Here is a 23,455-nt window from a genome sequence, read left to right on the forward strand (position 1 = left end):
CAGTTGGAAATAAGAAGGAAAGGGTATTTGTGGGGAAGCAACAGATATGAGCCCTTAACTGAAAATCACGAAATAAAGGAAAACTCAGTGTGAGGTTCACACATTTCCCATGTCCTTCTCCCAGTCGTCACATCTGTAAAGCAGAATTAGAACAAGGTCCCTTTGAAGAGAGGCAGCATGCTCTGGGCCAGAAGTTTTAAATTCTAGGCTGTCTGGAAAAGATTGGAAACCCAGCACCCAGAGAATACTGTAGTTGGGTACATTCAAAAATCCAAGGTGTCTGATCCTGCCTCAATTTTGGTCAACAGATGCTGGGTACGTATACAATAGATACAGAGTCAAATACCTATCGGTACAGATCCAAACAGTTATGCTTAGGATGGACAAGTTATGTGGAATGTGTATCATCATAGGAAGTCCTAACAGGCCGTCTTTTCCATATAACTCTCCCTTCTATGACCACATAGAGTAGTTTCTTATAGTATGATCTTTAGTACAGTTTTAAATTGGTCAAATAATAGGGCTGGAAGACAATTCTATCATATAATACAACTTTCTCTTAGGATGGTGAACTAGTATTCCTTTTCAATCCTCGTTTGCTGACTTTCATTCCCTAGTCCTGGGTTTATCTTGGTGGGAGGGGCAGTTATTTTATCCCAGAGCAGCAACACCAAGCCACAGACAGAGGGAACTTGCACAGTGCAGAGCTACCTACCGTGTTTGAATTCCTTTTATTTTTCTTGCAAGTTTTTGCCTTAACTTTAATGATAATCTCTCTCTCTCTCCTCTTTGGCTATGGTCTTCAGAGAGCTTTAATAAAAAGAAATAAAGCAAGGTTTGCTCATCAAGGGGAATTCACTATTCTTTATAATCCTAGCTGGGTGAGCTCAGCCATGGTTTTACAGTTCTGATATTGTTGGGAGATCAGGCTAACTATTAGCACTTTGAATAGTGGTGTTGCTACTGTTTTTAAGGCTGATGGGGTTTTTTTTTTCTTTTGACAGCCTCCTTAATGTAATGAAATACCTATTTTGATGGCTCTGTTGTGTCCTGAAAGCTAGATCAGAACAGTGAGCTATAATGAGAGGCAGTGTGGTCCAACTGATTAGGCACTCGAGAAATGTGGGCTCTACTCCCGACTGAGCCACCAATCTGCTGTATTATGACTTGGCTCCACCACCCTTCTTTTCCTCTGCTCCCCCTCACACCTCTGACCTTTCTTGCTTATTTAGATGGAAAGTTTTTTGGGGCAGGAAGTGTCTCACACTGTGTGTTGGGGATGTGATTTTGATACTGAACTACTGTTAAGACAGTGGGGGTTGTAGGCAACCCCAATGACAAAGCATTGTATGCACTGGTTAATATTACAACTTGTGATTGCTATCAGCACATACCTAGAGACTGCAGGGGGGTTCCACTTAGCAGAATGCCCATCTGTTTTTTCATTCATTGTATGTGATCCCTGCATTCAAGACCTTCAGTGTAATGGCCCATTCTATACCCCCAGTGAAGTTGCTGGGCTCCCCTTAACCATTATGAGAGTTAGATTGTGCCCTAAAGCAATAGGTGCTGAACCCCAGGATGCTAGTGTTGCCAGATGGCTGAAACAAAAATACCGAACACCCGCCCCCCCCTCCGCAAAAAAAACCCACTGGGGAAAAAAAAGCGGGGGGGGGGGAGCTAGCTGGGAAGTGAGGGGGCCTGGAAACAGCTAACGGGGGGGGGGGGGAGGCAACCGGGCTGGCCGGGAAAGATGGGGATGCCAACAGGAAGTAGGGATGGTCCTGGGGGGCGGGGCTGGCCGGGAGTAAGGGGGGGTGGGAAGCACAGCTGGGGGGATCGGGGGCCGGGAGTGTGGTCGGGAGGAAGGGGGAGCAGGAAGCACAGTTGGTGGGTGGGGGGTGCAGCGGCGCTGGCTAGGGGAGATCAGAAAGAGGAACGGGCCAGTGGGAAGCAGAGCAGGGGAGAGGTGCAGGGTGCCTGGCCGGGGAAGATCAGGAGGAGAAGTGGAGGAGAACCGGCCGACCGGGAGGGGTGGGGGAAGCACATTTGTCGGCGGGGAGTGGGACTGACCTGGGCACTTGCTGCCTGTCCCGTGCAGGCTCCCGGCAATACACAAGCGATGAGGAGGCTTCCCCTCCTCCTCACTCTCAACCGACTGAAGGCTCCTAGCAGCAATTGCGGCCCCGCCTCCCAGCTGGGACTCCCAGCCGCTCCCCCGCCCACGGCAGGCTTCCGGCTGGTATGCAGCTGTAAAAATCAGAAAATACCGGACATTGCACATGTTCGGTATTGTCTGGGTTTTTTTTTACCGGACAGGGCGCACAAATACTGGACTGTCCCGTACAATACCAGACACCTGGCAACCCTACAGGTGGCTCTTAGAACTTACACGTTCTCATCTGTTTATTCACTCTCTAGGTCACTCGTTGTTCTCCCATTCACCAACCAATCTGGTTGCTAGTCTGCAGATTTACTAACAAATTCTCTCAGGTTCGTGTAACGGGATAAAATTAATGCTACATAAATAGGCTGAATATCAGAAAAAGCGGCCTCATGATGGGACCAATCATAAGCGTTCAGCATAAGCGTTCCCAAAGAAGGGAGCAAAGCCTCATGACTTGCTTAGGACAGATTGGAGACAATACTAGAAAATATCCCATAGGAATAGCTCTGAACTGATCACTGGGGGATGGTCCAGATGGGATATCTTTTAGTCTATGGAAAAGTAAAGCACTGCCTAGGGTGACAGCAATTCCTAATGCCCCAGTGCTGACCCATAAGACAAGGTATATTCATCTGCAGTGGGGAGTTGGGGTTCTTGTCTTCCCTTTGGAGTTCCACCACTGACTCCTTGGGGAAATTATTAACTTCCTTATGCTGAGTTAGTTCCCCACCAGTGAAATGGGTATATTAGGTCTCACTTATATCATATGGGATATTGTCAATCTAAATTACTGGATATTTATGTAGCGCCCCCTCTCCACCTGGTTACCTTCTTTTAGAGCCAATCTCCTTTCAGGTTCGGATGGATAGGTCTGGGTTCTTCTGGATCCCGCCACCTACTCAATTTTATTCTTTCTGATTGATGTACTTGGCGGTGCCTCCACCCCCCTCACTCCTTCCTAGCAGGGTTGCCAGGGCAGCTTGGGAGGAAAATTCTAGCCCAGGATAATCCCCACGTATTCGCCAGATAGTTGGAGACTCCCAGAAAATAACACAAACACATACACTATAATAAACACAATTATATTAAACAGGAGACAATTATAACAGAACAGGGTAAAACATTATTTTTAGGGTCACCGGTGCCCTGCAACTGTGAAGTTAGTGTCCCGTTGGTACGCGTACTTTGTTGGGGCCCTTGATGACTGTTGACCACACAATCCTTCTCTGCAGAGGTTTAGCAGTGGGGCTGACTAGGTCCAGTACAGCCCAAAGGACTCACAAATGGGAGAAGGCAGCAAATCCCTCCACAGTTTAATAGGCTGCAGGTAATAAAATCCCCAAACAAATTCCCTGACTTACTAACTAAAAATTGGTGCACTCACACACTCCATGAATGAGCCTCAGGTTGAGAGATGACTCAGTCTCTGCAAAGGGGCTGCTCTCTTCTCACAGGGGTCCTCTTCAAGCAGGAACCAGGCTGCTTCGGTCCCAGAATTTCCCCTCACCGTGAAGGGGTGCAGGGCTCAAGATGCAGACCACACAACTGCACCAAAATTCAAAACTATAGCCTCCCAGGCCAGCCTCCAGACCCACACAGCAGGCAGCAGCCCTGAACTTGCTGCTAGAGCCCAGCTGACCATGCAGTGACTCTCTCACCCAGGGAGCTGGAGAGCCAACTCCGCCTGGCTGGGGAAGCCTCCCAGCAAACTCCACAACTGGGAATCAACAGTGGAGACATAAACCCAGCTGAGGGATCCTGCCTTCAGGTCCCTAGAGGCTAGCTCTCAGGGGGAACCCTGCATGCAGGCCTGGGGCTTACTAGCTCCCACACACTCAGTCCTCCCCCTTTTCCTGGCTGGCTCCAGACTCCTCCAACAATGGTCTCTCCTTCCCCCTGGGAGGGGCATCTCACTCCCTGTGGGTTGCCGGGCAGACTCTGGCCCTGGTAGGGAGGGGGAGCCAAGGCAAACTCAGAGTGCCTCTCCCTGAGCTGCCAGCAGACAAAGCCCCGGGAATCCAAGTAATCTCCTTGGGGGTTACATTTAAATAGTGCTTTGGGATCCTGCCATGAAAGGTGCTATACAAGCTACAGACTAATAATATTCTAATAATGTGGAGATACCACGTGATATAAATGTAGCCGTGTTAGTCTGGGGTAGCTGAAGTAAGTTATCAAGTTTTTACTTGAGATACCAAGTGTTGTTGGTATATTTTCCAGAAGCACGTCAGTTGTGGATTTTAGAGTGATGCTCTTTTTCTTTTCACTGGATTCTTTGTTGGATGAAATGTAACTAAGGAACAGTCAGGCTGGATCAGATCAATGGTTTATCTAATTCAGAATCCCATTTCTGGAAGTAGTCAGTACCAGTTGCTTGATAGGAAGATAGAATGAGCCCTGAAATAGACAGTTCTTCTGTTCTCACCAGATTCTTATACCATGGTCATTACCACAGTGTCTGAATCCCTCTGTTGTATATGAGCACTTATAACCTGTTCACAAGGGAAGTTGTTGCCTAATCACAGGCAGCTAGTGGTTGGTTTAAGCCCTGAAGCATGGTGAAAATGAAACAGTAAAAATTAAACCTGAAGCTTCTAATAAGAAATGAATACTAGTAAGAAATGAATTCTGCTCTAAGCCCTTTGCCTTCTGCTGTCATTGCACAGAGAGATCACTCAGGGGAAGAAGTCATTTACACCAAGTAGTTTCTGTGCTTTGGGGCTCTTCAGTTCAAAACAAGGAACTGACAGGTAGAATTGATTTTAATAGGACCCAAGACTTTGGTCTACAGTGGTTGCTGAATTCATTATGCGTCAGAAACAAAAGCAAATGATCATCATCTGTGTTTCCATGGCTGGAAAAGTACTTGCTCCCATAGTTTGTCTCTGTTGCACACTGTTATTGGTTATGTACGTGATGAGTGAACTTTAAGAAACTAGAAGCAGCTTTGGGCCCATGCCATAACACATGAATCCAGATTCTACTTTCCCAGCACCCATTCAAGTCCGAGGTTTTATTCAGGCTCCACTCCATTTGGAAAAATTGATTTAAAAAGGGATCTCAAAGTTCAGCTGCCACTGCAAACTCATCCAACCCTTGTTGGGCTGAAAATCTGGTCAGATCAGGATTTCTCATGAGACTTCTGGTACTTACTGCCATTGTCCTGGTTTGATTTGCCACGAGAACAGCCTTGCTCATATTGCCTACTATATATTTTAAGGAGTTTGTGTGTTTGCCTGTCTGTTTGATCAAGAATACCTCCTAAACAGGAAGAGCTAAGCCCACCAAATTTGGTATTTAGCTTCCTCTGATCATAACTTAAATCAACATAAGGGTTTAGTTGTGCCAGGAAAATGGGATGTGCCTGGAATGGGATTGCTTCCCATAAAAACAAACTGAAAGTAGACAGAATCACCAAAGCAAGTATGGTCATCACAAATGTTGAAAGAGACTGAACAAAAGTGAACTGGAAATATAAGATGAATCTGGCGTGTTTGACTCTAGATCTGAAGTTCCAAAGATTTAATATAATTTGATTCTGACTGGTCTCTAGTTCATCATCTGTGGTTTCTGCTGCAGATGTCAAACTCCATTTCTCTAACCCTGCCTTGTGTTAGTCAGGTGGCCTTACAGATGTAGCCTGATTTCTCGCAACATGAACCAGAGAAGGGAATTGGACTTTTCTTTTTTTGGTCATGACATTTTTTCAGTGAGTGCAACGTATGTGTTGGCTGGAGCCTGAATCCTGCCATCCAAACTCAGTCCCTTTTGTTTTAGATTGTGCCTTATTTGGGTTCTAGAAGGTACAGCCACCCTCCCTGGATTCTGTCCAATGGGATTCCCATTCCTTAGCTCGAGTCTCAGAATGAGGACAGGAAGGAAGTTGCAGTAAAATAACCTGGGATCTTTGTTCTGTCCTGTGGCACTGAAGAGTAAAAAGTGAAAGTATTTGGACCTTCTTTACACCTTGAGTATCAACAAACACCTTCTTTCACCTCTGAGGTCTAGTGAAAGAGCCTTTCACATGCTCTCAGTGCTAAAGGAAGAGCAATGTCCAGCAAGCAGCCCTCATTGGGCCAAGAGCAAATTTACTGCTGACGCTGGCACGCTTCTTAGGATTAGAACTGTGTACATCAGGCTCAGGTTACTCCACCCTGCAGCATAGTGAGAAATCTAAAATCAAATCACTCTGAAATTCAGTCTAATAAATATTTGTGTGTTTGGATCCAATGCCCAGGAAAAATCATGTGCAGAGGGATAGTGGAAGGTATGGATGGTGGGGTAGAGATTAAACCCTTTTGTGCAATAGTCCTATTCCTAGGATATCTTGAGCATGAGTATTAGCCATATTAGTAACTGGTAGATTTTACTTTTCTGAGGGGCCTAAACTAGAAAAATGATTAATATAATTATGAATTAAAATACACAACACGGACCATGTAATGTGTCCTGGAGAGAGACTATCCACAATTAATTTGACATGAAAAACTTTAGTGGAAACAACAGACATACATAAAGATGGGCTGTGTGTAAAACACGGAACTTGGTAGTTAGGAGACCTAGATTCCATTTTCGTACTCTAGCATTGGCTTGTGTGACATGGATCATGTCACTTAAACTCTGTGCCTGGGTTTCCACATCTACAAAGAAGCTAATTCCCACCTTGATTTATTATAGCGGTTTATTGGAGAGTTAACTGATTTGTGTTTGTGAGGGCCAGTTGTGTTAGAAAAATGCTGTGTATTGTGATAAAGAAGTCCTGTAGTACCTGTCTCCTCTCCAGAGCTGGACAAATGGTTTATTTGAAATAAACTGCAAAATTTATCACATTTGCAAATAGGTTGGTTGAATTATCAGCCTAGAGTTCCAGCTGTGCAAATAATGTTTAAAAACATTCACTGAGTAATTAGGGAAAATATCAAGAAATTCATCAAATAAAATGATTTGACCATCTCAAAAACTTCACACAAGCATGTCCCGTGATAAGGGTGTTGTAGAGAGTCTACATTCAGGAGTTGGTCATCATAACCTGCATTGTTTTTCCAGACTAATTCTTGCCAAACTACCATAATACTTGTATAGAGCCCAGTGTTCTGACATGCTGAGCACCTCCTGTGAAGTGTTATCAATGCCCATTAAGTTCCGCTGGACCTGCACCTTGCACAATGAGCTCTGCACCAATGCCTAGGCTATGACATCTGGGTGGAAGCTAAATACATAACAGTGGGTAGATTACATTCCGTGCTAGTCCATTAAGGCATCTGGATAAATAGGTCCCCTTATCAAGCTGTCTCTGTAGTGAGAGTATAAGGAGACTGTTTTTGATTCATTTACTGAGCGTTCCAGAAAGAGCTGTAAAATAGAAATTTGTAGACAGAATATTTTTCTTCACTTGTCTCTGGACTAGAGGACAAGTAAATTGTCACTTTTAGTAGCAAGTACTTAATGTGTTTTCTGCTACTAGTCCCCCAAAGCTGGGTGTCACTTGGAAAATGCTGGAACCTGACAAAATCGCTGGGAGAAATTGCAAATTATAAGCAATCTACTGGTTTGATGGAAAAGGCAGAGGTGCAGTCCAACGGGTTTTGGGCACAGGACATGGAATGAGTGACTCCTGAGTTCAGAGCTGTTCTCTGAAACTCACTCCTTTTGTGGCCTGGGGAATGTCATGTAACCTCGCTGCCTCAATTTACTCATTTGTAAAACGGGGTGTAACTAATCATACCATACCTCATGCTGATGGGGAGAACAGTCAGTGCTTATAGTATGCTTTGAAGATAAAAGCATTAAGTATCAAGCTTGATCTAGATTTTGTTTCTGTGCACAACTAAGTCTGATAACTGAAGAGTTGGATGCCCACGGATATTTTTCACAACATATGAAACTTGACTTCTTAGAACAGGGGTGGGAAACCTTTTTTGGGTCGGGCTGCTGACCCACAAAAAAATTATTCAGGGACTGCACACAAGTGAGAGACATTCCCCTTGTACACCACAGCCTTGAGGGGACCAGGTTAGTAGATTCTGTGTGCTCCAGTCCCACAGAGGTAGGGGGGCTGAAGTACCAGAACAGGCCCCCCTGTTCTTGGGGGGAGCCCTGAACATCGGAGGCCAGATCTGGCAAGTTGGGAGTTGTATCCAGCCTCCAATCCTAAGGTTCCTCACCCCTGACTTAGAGGATTGTCAGCTCAAGGAATAGGGGAAAACAAATCCTGCAAATCTACTCGTGGGGATGCTAGATGTTCTTATACACTCAGAACCTGTGCAACAGCATTGAAAGATTTACAGCAAATTCTTTCCATGCAGGCAAATTTGTGATCAGACATTTCTTTACTGGCTGAACTTCGAGAAGTGGAGTTAGAATCCTTTAACAATTCGCAGCACCTGTGTTTTTATATAGCCTGCATGATGGGTTGTTTTCTTTTGTGTGTCTTGCATTGTTAACCTAAATTGAGTGGATGTCTGTGGCTGTTAAGTTCTGGCCATGTGGAAAGTCCCTAATGGCTGAAGAGTTGGTTCTCTCGCTTTCTGAAATGAAATACTTATTAGGAACGGAGCTCATATCAGCCGCATCTAATACAGCTCAGGCTACAGAGTTAAAGAGCAGGATTGGAGGACGTGATCCGAGAAGGAGCTGTGTAACTAGCACATGTAAAGCTGTCCCTTTCTAGCATGGTCACCAGGCTATGTATACCCATCCAGTCTTATTGCTCAGTGCAGAATTCGTTCACTGAATAAAGCATAAGCACAATTTATTATCCTGTTTAAAACAGTGAGCATCATTGTGAAGCAACGGGTAATCTCAGTTACAATTGGATTGTCCTCAACTAGACATAACAAGGAGTAGGGTTGACATGATTCATTTCTGCAAATGTTAATGTGGGGGTTGTGGAAGATTAGATGGCTCAGAAAACTGCTAATAGAAAACAGTATCTTTAGCCTCTAGGCCACTGCTATGAAACTAGCCTAACCTGAGTGCTCCATGTTCATTGTAGCCTGTGGGAGATGAATTTGGGGTCTCCATCTAGTTTCCAGTGGAAAAGTGTTTGCATCATGAAACCTATCACACAATCAACACTAAATGGGCTGTTCTCAGCAAACAGAACAAGGGTGGAATCCTATGGACTCTTAAGTCTGATCTTCCCTGCAGCTGGCTTGAGACCAAGCAGTAGGGTGGTACAGCTAAAGTTTGTTCTGCCAAATGCCCATGTTGCACGTACTTTGTAGATAGAGGATTCTAGCCTCCAGGATGGCCAACATAATACTGGAACAAAATTCATGTGGAAATTTGACAAAAATGATCATCCATTAATGGGAATTGTCTGCAAAATCTCACCCACGTCAAGATAGGAATTCACTGCTTTGCCAAGGAAAATATAAAAGATTGCCCTGTTGCTAAAATCCCTTGCCAAGATGCCATAACTACAATACACATCCTGGTTTCTTGAAAAAGCATCTGTGTGGCTTAAAGATAGGGCAGGGTTTTTATTTGTTAATTACGTAGGTCTTGATCCTGAGGGATTCTGAGCCCTGGCAAACATTGTTCACTTCAGCACCTCTCAGAATCAGGCTTTTAGCGACTACAAAATAGAATATTCCATCTAGTTAAGTGATAGCAGGGTTTAAATAACATATTATTAGTGTAAACGGGGATGGCAATTACAGTGATAATAAATGGGGGGAATTGTTTATTCTAGCTGAGTGTTTTGTTTTATGCATTGTGTATGTGAATGTATTTGAGTCCCTGGACAGAACGTTTGCTGACTGTCTCTTGTTTTGTTTTTAAAGCTGATCAGTGGTGGTTCTATTGTAAGTGCTGAGGCAGTATGGGATCACGTCACCATGGCCAACCGGGAGTTGGCGTTTAAAGCAGGAGACGTTATCAAGGTCCTGGATGCTTCCAACAAGGACTGGTGGTGGGGTCAGATTGATGATGAAGAAGGATGGTTTCCTGCCAGCTTTGTAAGGGTGAGTGCCTCCTCCCTTCTTTATCTCACTGTATTAGACTGTAGCTAACACATGTGAAATATGGGGCCAGTTTTGCATTCTGTGCCCATTTAAAACTCCCTCTGACTTCAGCGGGAGATTTGGTTGTGTAGGGAATGTGGGATCAATGTTTGTATCACTGGTGTTCCATGTGTTTATCCCAACAGTGCAGCCCTTCTCTATAACCTCTGCATAGCAGACACAAGCACTCATCTTTGTAAAGGACCTGGACCATTTCCCATAATCTCTGATTTTATACTGAAGCAGATTTTTGTGTTCACCCAGCTCTAGTGGTGCCACACCAGCACCCACCCTAACAAAACCAGGCCTTTCCTCTGAAGGAACGACATCAGAGCGTTATTGTTATTTTTGTCTTCAAAGAACACAGGCACAATAGAACACCTTCCTAGCTATTGTCAGCTTTTGCCATTTTAATAGGGATCGCTCAGTTCTTCATCAGGGAGCCAAGAGCCAGATGTTAACCTTATCCCTTTTTCTTCTTCGCGTGCTTCCTTTCTTTACTCTTCTGGTGGAGGGATAGGCAGGAACACAGATTTTATTCCTTTGAAGCTGACAGGATGAGGTGCAAAAATGAAGATTTCTTTTCCCTTGTAAAATCATCTAAAGATGATGCTTTCCTTTTAACATTTCAGTCAATTCGACAAGCTCAGTGTTGGTGGGAGGGAAGGCTGCTTTATATTTAATATAAGATGAAGTCCATGCAGTATCCTGCAGCGGTGTTGTTTTGTTTTATTGCTCTGCTTAAGTCACCATTAACCATCTTCCCGGTCCCCCCACTCCCGGCTGCTTTTCTGTTGATTCCTGCTTTATCGAGACTACTCCTCACATTTCCTCCCCCTGTTTACAACTTTCTTTAGCCTTTGTGGTGCTATTATTTGGCAATTACCGTTCTAACCAAGGAAGACTAGATACAAACTGTGAACCAGTGCTCCTTAATGGTATATAGGAAACCAGCACTCTGCTTATCTCCCACATAAACCCTTTCCACTATGGGACTTCAGCATGCTGCTCTTGATCCTCTTTTAGCTCTGGCCAGATCTGAAACTAAGGACAGGATTCCACTATATCTGGAAGGTTTGGTTAGGGTATGCAACTCTAGCTACATAAAATATGTAGCTGGAGTCATCTTACCTTAAGCTGAGCTTGGCGCCATCTTCACAGAGGCAGACCGATGGTAGCGTTTGTTTCCCTTAGTCTTCACAACTGCCAGGAGTACCGGTGCCAAATAGAGCCGCCATCAGTGTTTGATTTAGCAGGTCTTAAGTAGACCCAGTAAATCAAATGCCAGAAGATACATCTCTGACACAGCAAGTGAAGATGTGGACTAAGACACCAGGAACAAGAAATCAAGCACATGTCACCTGTGTGATAGTGCAAAGCATGATGATTAGACCATCAGGCTAACTAATCTTTCTGCCCTCATTTTGTTTAATGGAATGCTGTGGGCTCCATCTTGTCCCTACTGAGTTCAAAAGGTGTTTTGAAAACTGATTTATATGTGAACAAGATTGAGCCTTGTCAGATAATGATCCTATTTGTAGAAAATATTATCTGTTTGTGCTGATGAAAGAAGCTAAGCCAAAAGCCAAATTTGTAAAATGTAACTCTTTTTTAAAAATAATTCCACTCAGCAAAGAGTGAAATTAGCCTAGTTAATTTCACTTACCATAAATTAGCGCATATAACCCACGCACGAGTATTACCTGCACCTGAGTATAACCCACAGTTTTCCCGGATTGAGTAAAAAAAGTTTTGTCCATGCATGTGTATAGCTCGCGGGAGATGGACCGCGGGTAATGTTAATGCAAAGCACCTGTAATCAAGTGTTAATGAGCCGCTAAGTCTCACTAAGTAGGCTACAACCCTTATCACTGGTATATAACCCCTTTGAACCACACCGCTTTTCCATTCATTTATTCCTTCAGTGTTTTTAACTTGTATTTTAAACATTTTAAACTTTTATTATTTTACTAGTTGCACAGTAAACTAATGAAATTTAATGTATTTTAATGAATTTTAATATATCTCCCTCTATTATTAAATTAAAATATGCTGCTTTTCTCAATTAAGAGTCAGTCTTCTCTTTGTTTCAGTAAAAAAACCCATATTACACGCAGACGAGTATAGCCCGTGGGGAAGAGTGGGGGGGGGGGGGTGGAGTATGTAAAACTTTGCATAATCCGCGGGTTATATTCGCTAAAGTACAGTGCCTATTCTCATGCACTAAATGGATGCTAATGTGTTTGGGTTAGCAATTAATCATGTGAGCCTCACCACCCATGACCATATTTTTTTTAAAAGACAGATAGATAGTACCACTTAATATAGGGCTTATAGTACCCTATTATTCATGTCAGTAGACTCTCAACATTGCCACTCCTCAAAAGCTATTCAAAGAGCATGAAGTTGATTTTAGAAGACAATAAACACAAGGGGATCAGTTAAATGAATCCAAAACCTTGATACACTAGGGCTTCATAAGATGCATTAACAGTAGTGCGGGGAGCATTCATGTGCTGAGGGAGAGGTTGGCCTATACATGAGAGTTCCTTGCTTGTGGTGTTTAATGTCACAGGCTCTTGGCCTGCTTTTGCCTGCACTAAAATCAGTCCGCCCATTAACTTAACTGGGAGAAGGATCAAATCCTCCATGAGATACATAGTCAGCTGTTCAGAGTCATTCCTTGGAACTGAATGATGGACTCTTGATAAGCCATAAGAGAAGGCAGAATCATTACTGCTGCCGCAACTATGCGAGTTAATACTTTACAATGGATAGGAGACATTTAAAAAAAATGGAAATGGAGACCTGCTGTGGTGCACCCCAAATTCTGCCTGGGCAGCTGAAAAGGAAACTCAGACACTTAGATCTACAAAGCAGTGATGCTTCTTCCACCCAGCACATCCAGCTCCATGCTACCACAAATCAAGTTTATCAACTGCAAGAACTACTGCTATCTGAGCTCTCATATTCTCCTCTTCTCCATTGTCTGAGCTTGTCCCGACCTTTCTTGCCTCTTCATTTCTGTTCTTCAAATTCCCTTTTTCCTCTTTTACTTACCAAGAAAATCGCAGGTGTGATTCTCACCAGACGGCTTTGGTGGTCTTCAAAGCCAGAGACTCCAAGCACTGCACTGTAAAAGTCCTTGAGGATTTGGCTCCTCCAAGGATTCATCAGGAAAGGAGTTGGGAGATTTCAGCTGTTCTTTGCCTTCCATTTTCTTTCTTTATATGAAACACCGTGGGGCCGACAGCCATTGTGGGCCTTCAGGTAAACATATGGGAGGGACCCCAATCCATGGCTCCAGAAGGGACAGGGCTTCAACTACTGGGCCCTGAGGCAATTACTCCCTTTGCCTCTCACCTGTCAGCAGGCCTGATTAAACAAATTACTTTATTGCAAGAAAAGGAATGTGTTCCTCTCTTTAGTTTGCATCCCAGGGCTAATCTACACAAGAAGCCTGACTGTGGCACTGCTACAATGCCACTCTAGAGCATCTGGTGAAGACATTCAATGCTGAGACAAGAGAGCTCTCCCGTAGGCATACTAAAACCACCTCTGCAAGGGGCAGTAGCTCTGTTGTCCGGAGAAGCTCTCCCATCAACAAAGCACCGTCCACACCGCTGGTGTCCGGTTTATGTCACTCATGGGGGTGACTGATTCACACCCAAGTGAAAAAAGTTTTACCAACATAAGATGGCTGTATGTACAGGCCCCTAATCTTTGTATACAACTGCACCAAACTCCATACGCTGACTGGTTGCAAATATTTTCACTGTCTTTTATGTCCACATTTTTATTAAATAATTATAAGAGGAAACAAAGCAATATCGAGCCCCACAAAAGACCAAAAACAGTGAGATAAATACAATCTGTGAAGTCTGAGGCTACGTCTAGACTGCAAGCCTCTTTCGAAAGAGGCTTTTTCAAAAGATACTTTCGAAAAAGCCTCTTTCAAAAAAGAGTGTCTACACTACAACCAGTACTTTTGAAAAAGCAAGCCGCTTTTTCGAAAGAGTGTACCCAGGCAGTCTGGATGCTCTTTTTCGAAAAAGCACAGTTTGCATTACATAGCGCCTTTTTTCAAAAGAGCACTTTCAAAAAAAGTCATTATTCCTCATAAAACGAGGTTTTCCACGATTGAAAAAACTGCTGCGTTCTTTCGATTTACTTTCGAAAGAATGTGGCAGCAGTCTAGACTCAGGGGAAGCTTTTTTTTTAAAAAAAAGGCCACTTTTTTTGAAAAAACCCTGTAGTTTAGACACACCCTGAGTGAGCAGGGACAAAATTAGATGTTGGGAACAGAGAGTTTTTGGGGTAGGAGAGGAGGCAGAGGACTCACGGGCATGTGACATGGTGAACTATGTTGGATGATTTCCTATAGGAAGCTGTCCTGTTCTGCCACTCACTCATGGAAGAATGAGGCTGCTGAAAGCTCTTTAATCTTTAGAGAAGCAAATTAAGTGTTCCACTGTTCTTCAGATTGAAGACTGGATAGAGAGCTTGGTTTGCGTCAGATTGAAATATCTACCTGGAAGTTAACTGCCTACTGTCAATTGAACATTGCAGGAACTATTATAAAACTGATCTCTCAGGGTGCAAATGTCACCGCTGTATTTAGCTGCACCCTGTCAAGTGAACATCACATGAGCTGACTGGGATCTGACAGGGTGGGAGTTAAGTTTGGCAAAGTGGCTAGAATTTTACTAAAGGAGTCCTTGGGTTTACAGCTGCGAGCTTAACTCTTTTAGATGGAAGTGTTGCTCCTGCCATAACATTGCTGACATTGGATATGTGCTTTTTGGCTTTTTGCTGCATTCACATGATATTCTGTGAATGGCTCCACAAATGATGCAGTTTCTAATACAGAATAATGTCTACTCTGCAAAGGCCCAGAAAGTACAGAGCAGATGACCAGCACACAGCAGGGTTCCTCCAATTTCACAAATACCACATCTGTTCTCTGTGTCATGCCACACCAAGCCCAAGCAGGAGTCAAGTGTTCCCAAAAGAAAATGAACTAAACATGGGCAGGATTTGGCTTATACATTTCCTGTGGAAGCAAACTGTGAAGAGGAGAAAACCCGAATGCTTACCACGCAGTCTAGAGACACACAGCTCCTACACCGTGCAGTTGAATGCACTTGTCTTGGTGGCGTGGGGAGGGAGAATTTGTTTATTTATAAACGTGGCCTTAATTTTCTGGGTTGCCAGGATGAGTCACTGGGATGTATTTGCTAGCACCTGAACAGCAGTGATTCTTGCTCATATTCATGAGGTTAAACTAATTGGCAAATCTAGGGTCAAGAAGGACTTACTACCTTTTCCTACATGTTACGAACCTGGAGATGGAAGGTAGGGCTGCCCCCAAAGCACTGAACTAGGGTTGTGTGTAGATTCTCTTGGGTCATTTCTCTATGTTTTTGGTGAAGGCACATTGATAGTCTTTGTTCCTTCGTGTCATTCTCAATGTTTCTTTGACTGTTGCAGTTCTAGGCTGATGTTCTTGCAGATACTCTACCTTTGACTCGTATTATGTCCGTTCGGGTGGCGAGGAAGTGCTAGATAAAGCTTTGCAAGCTTTTAAAGTACTGTTGTTAAAGAGATACCAAACCAGTATCTTGTCTAAGCACTTAACAGCTCACATGCTCTATTTGGTAGGGTGTTAACTTTCATTAATGAGGGTTGTGAGTCTCCTCTGTATTGCACACACATCATTCCAAGAACCACTTCTTGCTGGCTTTCTCATCCTCCGTTATTTTTCAGGCTGAGCCCTGTTGTGTGGGGGCATCTTGACAGGACAACCAACCCACCTCCAGTCTTTTATTATTTAACTAGCATTAATTTAGCACCAACCGCTGTGAGGTTTCAGAGGGCAAAGGAAGGGAAATGGCACGGAAGCAGTACTCACCTTCTGGAAGAGTAACATTAAGCGTGTTTTAATAACATGGCCTGCTCTGCTGGTCCAGTACATTATAAGGGACATTTCGGTCTTCTCTCCTATGGCAAATCCAGCATAATAGTAGCCATCAGGATATAGTGATATGCAAATGAACGTCACCAATGTATGATGGGGTAGGGCGCATTATGGACAGACAGAAATGATGGCCTTTTAAAAATTGGTCTCATTCAGCAGCCACGAAGTGAGGATATAAATAATTACAGCTGCCAGTAATGCTACTTGGTCATCTCAATACCTGTGTTGTGGGCTTAGTTGGATACTTGAAGGTTCCCATAAAAGTAATTTATTTGCACTAGTAATTTTGAAGGCACAGGAAAGATAGTCTGGATAGAGGCTGTCCCAGATGCACCAGCCAGTGCAGTCCATCCCATCTCCTCTGCTCTGTCCCTATTTTGGCTGAGAGGAGAGAGCCCATTTCTGCTTCAAAAAGTGGTAACTTGATTTCCCTGTCTCATTGGCTCCTGCATGTCTGAAGTGCCATGCTTTGTATAGCCATCTGTATGCAGTTAAGTGAGGGCTTGTCATCATGGGCAGTGCTACCAGGGCACAGCTGCACTGGTGCAACGTAGTAGAGGCTTAGCTTTGCTTAGGTCACAAATGAGCATTAGTGGCAATACCGCAGGCTGTCAGGGCGTGATCTGCTGCAAACAGGGCCGGAGCCAAAGCCCATGGAAGTCAAAGAAGTTCCTTCCATTGATTTCAATGGGATTTGCCTCAGGATTACAGGTAGCAGAGAGAGAAATACAAGCTTCTTTGGGGGCTATTTTCGTTTCTCCCCTCAGATGCCATGTAAAAAGTTGTCTGCACATGCTGTCTGCTCCCATTTCTCAAGGCCCAGAAAGAAATAGGACGTTTCTGAGCTCAGGAATGAGCCAGAAGATGGGTTTTCTGGGGCTGAAGGTCTGTGGAGGGAAGGAAAGAGGTTTCTGAGCTGGTGGGTGGGTGGGTGGGTGGCTAAAAGTTCAGAGTGGAAGGAGGCGATTCTGAGCTGTAGAAAGGTCACATGGAAAAGGGGTGGATTCTCAGGCTGGGGGACCAGTCTGGGATGGGGGTGTTGAAGAGAGCTGAAGGGGGTTGGAGCAAGGTGAGTTGGAAGTGAGACTGAAGTGTTGGAGCAAGGGGGGGTGTGTGGAATCTCTTGGGGGTGAGACTGAGGCAGACAGCAAAGTGTGAGCTACATTGGAGGTAGGAGGAGAGTGAGGACTAGGAGAGGAAGCGTGAGGGTGCCGGAGGGATAAATGCTGCTTTCTTGCACCCTGCCCTTTACTATCAAGTGTGCCAGTTTTTCCTCCTGATAGAGGAAGTGAGAAAAATGTAAAAATGTGTTTCTCCATCTTCCTTCCCCCCATCTCGTTCAGTGTCTCCTGCTCCCATTTTGGAAATATGATGCTCCTGCTGGGAGAAGAGCGAGGAGGTAAAGACCTACCTGCATCCCACCAGCTGCCCTGCCGCACCGTGTTCTTATCTCATGGCTAGGGGAAACAACCGTCACAAAAGGACTTTTATTTCTACTCTGCCCCTACCATGGATAGTTTCTTCCCAAACAGCATCTTCCTGTCCCAGTGATTAGTATGGACAGGCTGATGAGAGAACATTGCTTCTGTAGGGAGTCCTCTACCCTGAATAGGGTGCATAGGGGCCCTCTTATATAGACTGGAGCCTGTGGAGAGAGAGTTTTTGTTATTTATCTCACCAACACCTTGCCAATGGAGCCCGTTGACTGGGGGCTCTTGGTATTACTGGAATACAAATAAGTAATAAAAATAACAATAACCTTAGTACAGAAACAAAAGACAGGACTATGCAAGACTTTAAAGACTAACAAGATGGTTTATTAGGTGATGAGCTTTCATGGGCCAGACCCACTTCCTTAGATCAAACTGTGGAAGAAAATTGGCCACATTTTTTCCACAATTTGATTTGAGGAAGTGGGTCTGGCCCACGAAAGCTCATCACCTAATAAACCATCTTGTTAGTCTTTAAAGTGCTGCATAGTCCTGTGTTTTGTTTCAGCAAGACAAGACTAACACGGCTACATCTCTATTACTTAGTACAGAAGAATCCCAAACAGTGTACGTACAACATTATATCATGTGAGGCTGCAGACACGGAGACAGTATGGTCATGACATTGGCTAAACAGGAGCTTTTAGCATGAGGAAGAGAGTCCATACCTGGAGCTCAATATGCACTGGCATAGCTTGGTGAGTAGTTAGAGGATTGTATTAGTCTTGGGGCTGCATACAGCAGTTTATACATGCAGGATCCCTGGAGTATCAAACAGCAGCTTGTGATTGCCAATGATCTGAGACACCAGTTTGTTAAACACAGTCTTTAGTGAATGCTGGACCACTCACATGGATAGTTATTGTAGAGTCACTGGTGAGAGATGCTTCAGTGACATGGCAAAAACTCTTTGAAAGGGCCTGCTTGCATCATTAATCCATCACATTGTACTTAATTGTGAATTAGAATCCAAGATGACATATTATCTGTTATTTCTGCCATTGGAAATCTCTAACAGAAGGTGATTAATAATCCAGAGGGCTAATCGCACATTTGTTTTATCATGCAATCTTACTGCTCTGAGATGATCAGCCCTTTGTGTGCATTCAGGTAAAATGCCCTTTTCTATAGAGCATATGCTTTTGGTGAAATGTGTAATTATTACAGGTCAGCAAATGTTGAAACTATGCCATGTGGTTATTTTATGTGTAATTTGGGAGTAGCTTCAAATTAATAAGTCACATTTAAATAGGTTTTATATGACTCACATGTAATATTAACCAGCATAGTTAAACAATCAGATTTCCTTCACTCAAACTGAAATTTGTATTTAGCATCAGCTTTTGTGAATTTCTAGCTGTTTTGAATTTGGGAAGGACTGAGTCTCTGCAAGTTATATGATTATGCAAGTACTGGTCAAGGGTTGCGTTTTGAACTACATGCAACATGGGGCGTGCATAGCTATATCTCTGTATGTGTAGGCAGCCTGTCAGTGTGAAATTTCCCATAATGTTAGATTTTATGCATCTTGAATTTTCTCTGTAGTTTTTCTTTGAATTGTTTTCATAAACTTTTAATAGGAAGTGTTTGAAATTGGTCTGTAGCTGAAGTTTACTGAGGCAATGTGTATCTTTATAAATGGCATGGTGCTCACTGGGGGTATGTCTACACTACCCCGCTAGTTCGAACTAGCGGGGTAATGTATGCATACCGAACTTGCTAATGAAGCCCGGGAAATTCAAATCCCGGGCTTCATTAGCAAGTTCGGTATGCATACATTACCCCGCTAGTTCGAACTAGCGGGGTAGTGTAGACATACCCTGGCTTACTACGTTAGAGCAAGTGCTGTGCTCAATGTTTTCCGGGGGTAGGGAAGGAATGATGAAAGTACTGCATGCTGGTTTATTATTATCAGGTTGCTGCTGCTATTTTTCCTAGGACAAAATAGTGCTGGGTACAGCATTCCAGGTGATCCAGGCTTAGATTCTGTGCCTGGCCATTGACTCAAGTTCCATATGACAGGGGATGGGAGCCTGAAGAAACCTCCTAAGATCAGACTGAGGCTATGTCTAGACTGCAGGCTTCTTTCAGAAGAAGCTTTTCTGGAAGAGATCTTCCAAAAAAACGTCTTCCAAAAGAGAGCGTCCACACTTCCAAAGTGCATCGAAAAAGCGATCTGCTTTTTCGAAAGACAGCGTCCATACTGAATAGACACTATCTCACATTTATACTGTGATTACTATGGATGGAGTGGCCACCAGGGCACCTGTGCTTTTTCCTCTTCCCCTTTCTTCCAAAAGAACTCCCTCTTCCCCGTCCACACACGCCTTTTTCCAAAAGAGCTCTTTCGGAAAAAGGCTTCTTCCTCATAGAAAGAGGTTTATCAACTTTGGAAAAACTCCTCTGTTCTTTTGATTTTTTTTTTTTTTTCAAAAGAACGTGATTGCAGTGTGGACAAGTGAAGTTTTTTCAAAAACTGCTGTTTTTCCGAAAAAACTCTGGAGTGTAGACATACCTTGAGTAGGAGTGATGGCAGGTGGTCCAGAGAGGTGTATCCAGTTCTTCTTGTCTGAGTGAAAGGCACCCAAGCCAATGGCCTTGTGACTTCAGTGGAGTGAGGCCAGGGGAAAATGGAGATCTCAGATGAAGCTGGAAAAAAGGCGAGCAGTAAAGTGTTTGCAGTTACTTTTGAAATCCTCCTTATAAACTTCCCCAATCTTTGTAATGCAAATGAGTTGAGTCAAGTGCTGCTGTGGCTGGAATCAAGGAGATGTAACCCTGCAGCCACAAGGCCAGGTTCAATATTTAGGGGTTCCTCTTAATAATACAAAACCAGAAACAAGTCGCTCCCTCATCCACTTGCAAGCACTGAGTCTGTGTATAATAAAAGAAAATATATATGAATAGGGAACAGGAACTCAGCATTAGTTTGAGAAAACACTACAACAATGATGCAAAAGCATGTAAACCATAAGTAACTCACCCGTATGTTGGACAGTACCCTTTGCCTCAGTTTCCCATCTTGTGATGTGAATATGGCATTTTCCCTTTAATATGGCATTTTCCCACAGCTGGATCTCGCTCACAGTTGGATGTTCATGGTCAGTAAAGACCCAGAGTTCAGAGGTGCATTCATGTGGGTTCACCTCCCACCACGGAAAGGGAGGGGGGGGGGGCTTCAATCCCTCCAGTGCTGCTGCTGCTCCTAACTTGTCATCACCTCCACAGCTGGTTCACTGCTGCACCTATCTCTGCGGTCACCTACCCCACAGCTGCTGTACTCTGCTGCTGCTGGCTGCCTTCTGCCGCTGGTATCTTTGCTGCTGCTGGGATCTGCCACTGTTTTCACTGCTGCTCCTCACCATTCACTGCCACCTCTGAATTGTTCCCTACTGAGGTTCCACCACTTAGCCGGGTTCTTAATGATTTCACTGGGCAATGGGGAATCTCTCTGCTAGGGAAGCCTCTGAGTCATCTTGCAGCAAAACTGTCTGCACACCAGAACCAAGGCTTAGCTCCTTGACCTGCTCCCCTGTGATTTCAGCTCTAGTATTCACTGAAGGGAAACAAGGGTTCTCAGCTGAGTTTAAGCAGGTGTCTTTAAATACTGGAGGAGGGTGTCAAATGGTGTCTAGGTCTCTTTAAACCGTGCTAGCTAGGAACATCTGTCCCCACCCACTCTGTTTTTTACTGGCATTTGGCATCCATATACTATACTTAACAAGTGAGGTTCCTTTTAGGGTGACAGTTTTAATCAGGGCATGCTATATACATTTCTGCTGCCCTTTACTCAGACCCAGAGGGCAACATTTCCTGACCCTATGCATTCAGTAATAAAGTGAATTTTAATCCAAAACAGCCAAAGTGGTTCATGTTGGCAAAGCAGCTATGTGTAATCCCTCTCCAGCTCAAATGCAGCACAACTACTTCTCAGCAATAACCTCCAGGTGAGAAGGTACAAAAGGAAATGAGGGTTCATAAAAAGGCAGTTGAATTCCCAAAGCTATAGTCTATATTTAGTTTATGTATAAGCTTCTCCATGACTCCCTTCACCATAGCACCATGCCTCAAAAATGTTTGTAAGCTGCCCCTCTGAGAGGAAGGATCATTTTACAGCTGGGGATCCAGAAGTTTAGAGAGACTGTGATTAACCCCAGGACACATGGGAAGTATGTGTCATAGCTGTGAATCCAACTCAGACCTCCTGAGTCCCAGGCCTAACCACAGAATGATCCTTTGTCTCTTAAAGAGTGATTCTTATCAGAATTGCTAAACACAAACACTGTGTAGAGGAATCAAGGTTAGACAGCAAGGGGCAGCTGGTTTTCGGCAGTGTTGAGTGGACATAAGAGGCCTGGAAAGTTTGGATCAATACAGATAAACACGCAAAAAGTAAAATGCTTCCCCAAAAGATCTAACCCTTTCGGCGTAGCAAAACTATGCTGAAGTTCTTGTGAGTAAAGACAGTCAGGGTTACCGGATACTTCTGAATTGTAGTTCCACTGGAAATCTAGAACAAAACAAAACAAAATCCAGTGGAATATTAATCAAATGGTCTCATGAGCAAAAAGCTTTCGAGATTAAGCTCCAAATAGAAGTGTCTAAATGTCACGAAAGATGGCCTCTCTTTTTGAAGCAGAGACACAAAATGTAAAGTGCTATAGGCTATACTGGTAACTGTGAGTTATGTTTATTTTCTGTTTTCTCCTCCTTTAAATGGAAGGAAATGCACTGCCTGCTGTGTTCTTACACATGCGTTCAGACTAATGTGAAGGACACATTCTGTTTTCTCTGTTCTGGAGACATTACCTTCATTCTTTCTTTCTTTATTGTTTTCCCCAGTCCAAAATAGAATTCAGCTAGACTAAAAACACTAAAGATTGGCTTCTTTTTATATGAGAAACCCAATGGAAACTAACAGACAGCTGATGCAAAAGCCTGTCCTCATTAGGGTTCCCATATTGTAAGCTCCAAGCGTTCAAACACCATGACTCAGGCCTCCAAAATTACAAGATTGGTTTAAACATCATGACAGTTTTTGAAATAGTAAATGTTGGGGTTTTATTTGCCTTCTGGATTCTGAGTATTTAGGGTTTCACAGTTTCACACTTTTCTCTACCATTGTAAGAACCAAAAAGTTACTTTGGGGGGAGTTAATGACAGCTCAGATTCTCACATGATCACCTGACTCGAGGAGCTGGTGCTTTAAGAAAAACATCTAATATTGCAAGATTTGCAATAATACCATAAGATTGACAACAGACGGGTCCCAATTTTATATGCCAGTCTGGGTTTGTTGACCTGCAAGAAAAACGTTAATGTTGGGAAGAGGGTAGGATGAGGAGTGAATTAGAACTTCAGCTGGTGTGAGTGGAGGGTTGAATATGAAAATTTGCTCTGCTTGATGTTTGAAGGTGCCTTTGGGTTTGAATAGTGATGACCTCTCTGTAGGATTTCTCTCCCAGCAGAGGCCCAGTGCAATTCTTTGTTCTAGAATTTTAGCTCTGTTTCTATTCCAAGCATGACCCCTTTAATCATGACCGAAGAGTCTTTACAGCTCACTCCCCCATCCCAGGGAATCAGTGTGCTCAGTGTAGCTAAAACAGCTCCCAGAGAACACTTTGAAAGCCTACCCATCATGCCAGTTACTCAGAAGCTGCACAGGGTGGGGGTTTTCAGCATAATACAGTGCTCTGCTTGTGTGTGTGTGTAGCATTGCTCCATCCAGTCTCTATAAAGAACTCTTGCACAGGGGAATGAGCTGCTTAGATTGTTGGAGGAATAGCCCCACTGGGAGGAACCTTGCTATGTGACT

The 23,455-nt window shown here is 43.7% G+C and overlaps 1 protein-coding gene across 10 annotated transcripts in view; it reads left to right on the top strand.

Moving 5' to 3' along the window:
- ARHGEF9 (Cdc42 guanine nucleotide exchange factor 9) overlaps positions 1-23,455 on the top strand; it is a 419,582-nt gene that overhangs the window by 304,852 nt on the left and 91,275 nt on the right. For all 10 annotated transcript variants that reach the window (XM_075940846.1, XM_075940851.1, XM_075940848.1 and 7 more), the window contains one exon: positions 9,955-10,134. In XM_075940846.1, the coding sequence (XP_075796961.1) occupies positions 9,955-10,134 (180 nt within the window). The remainder of the gene's footprint in view (positions 1-9,954; positions 10,135-23,455) is intronic.

This window comes from Pelodiscus sinensis, chromosome 13 (assembly GCF_049634645.1).
Source record: "Pelodiscus sinensis isolate JC-2024 chromosome 13, ASM4963464v1, whole genome shotgun sequence".
NCBI lineage: Eukaryota > Metazoa > Chordata > Testudines > Trionychidae > Pelodiscus > Pelodiscus sinensis.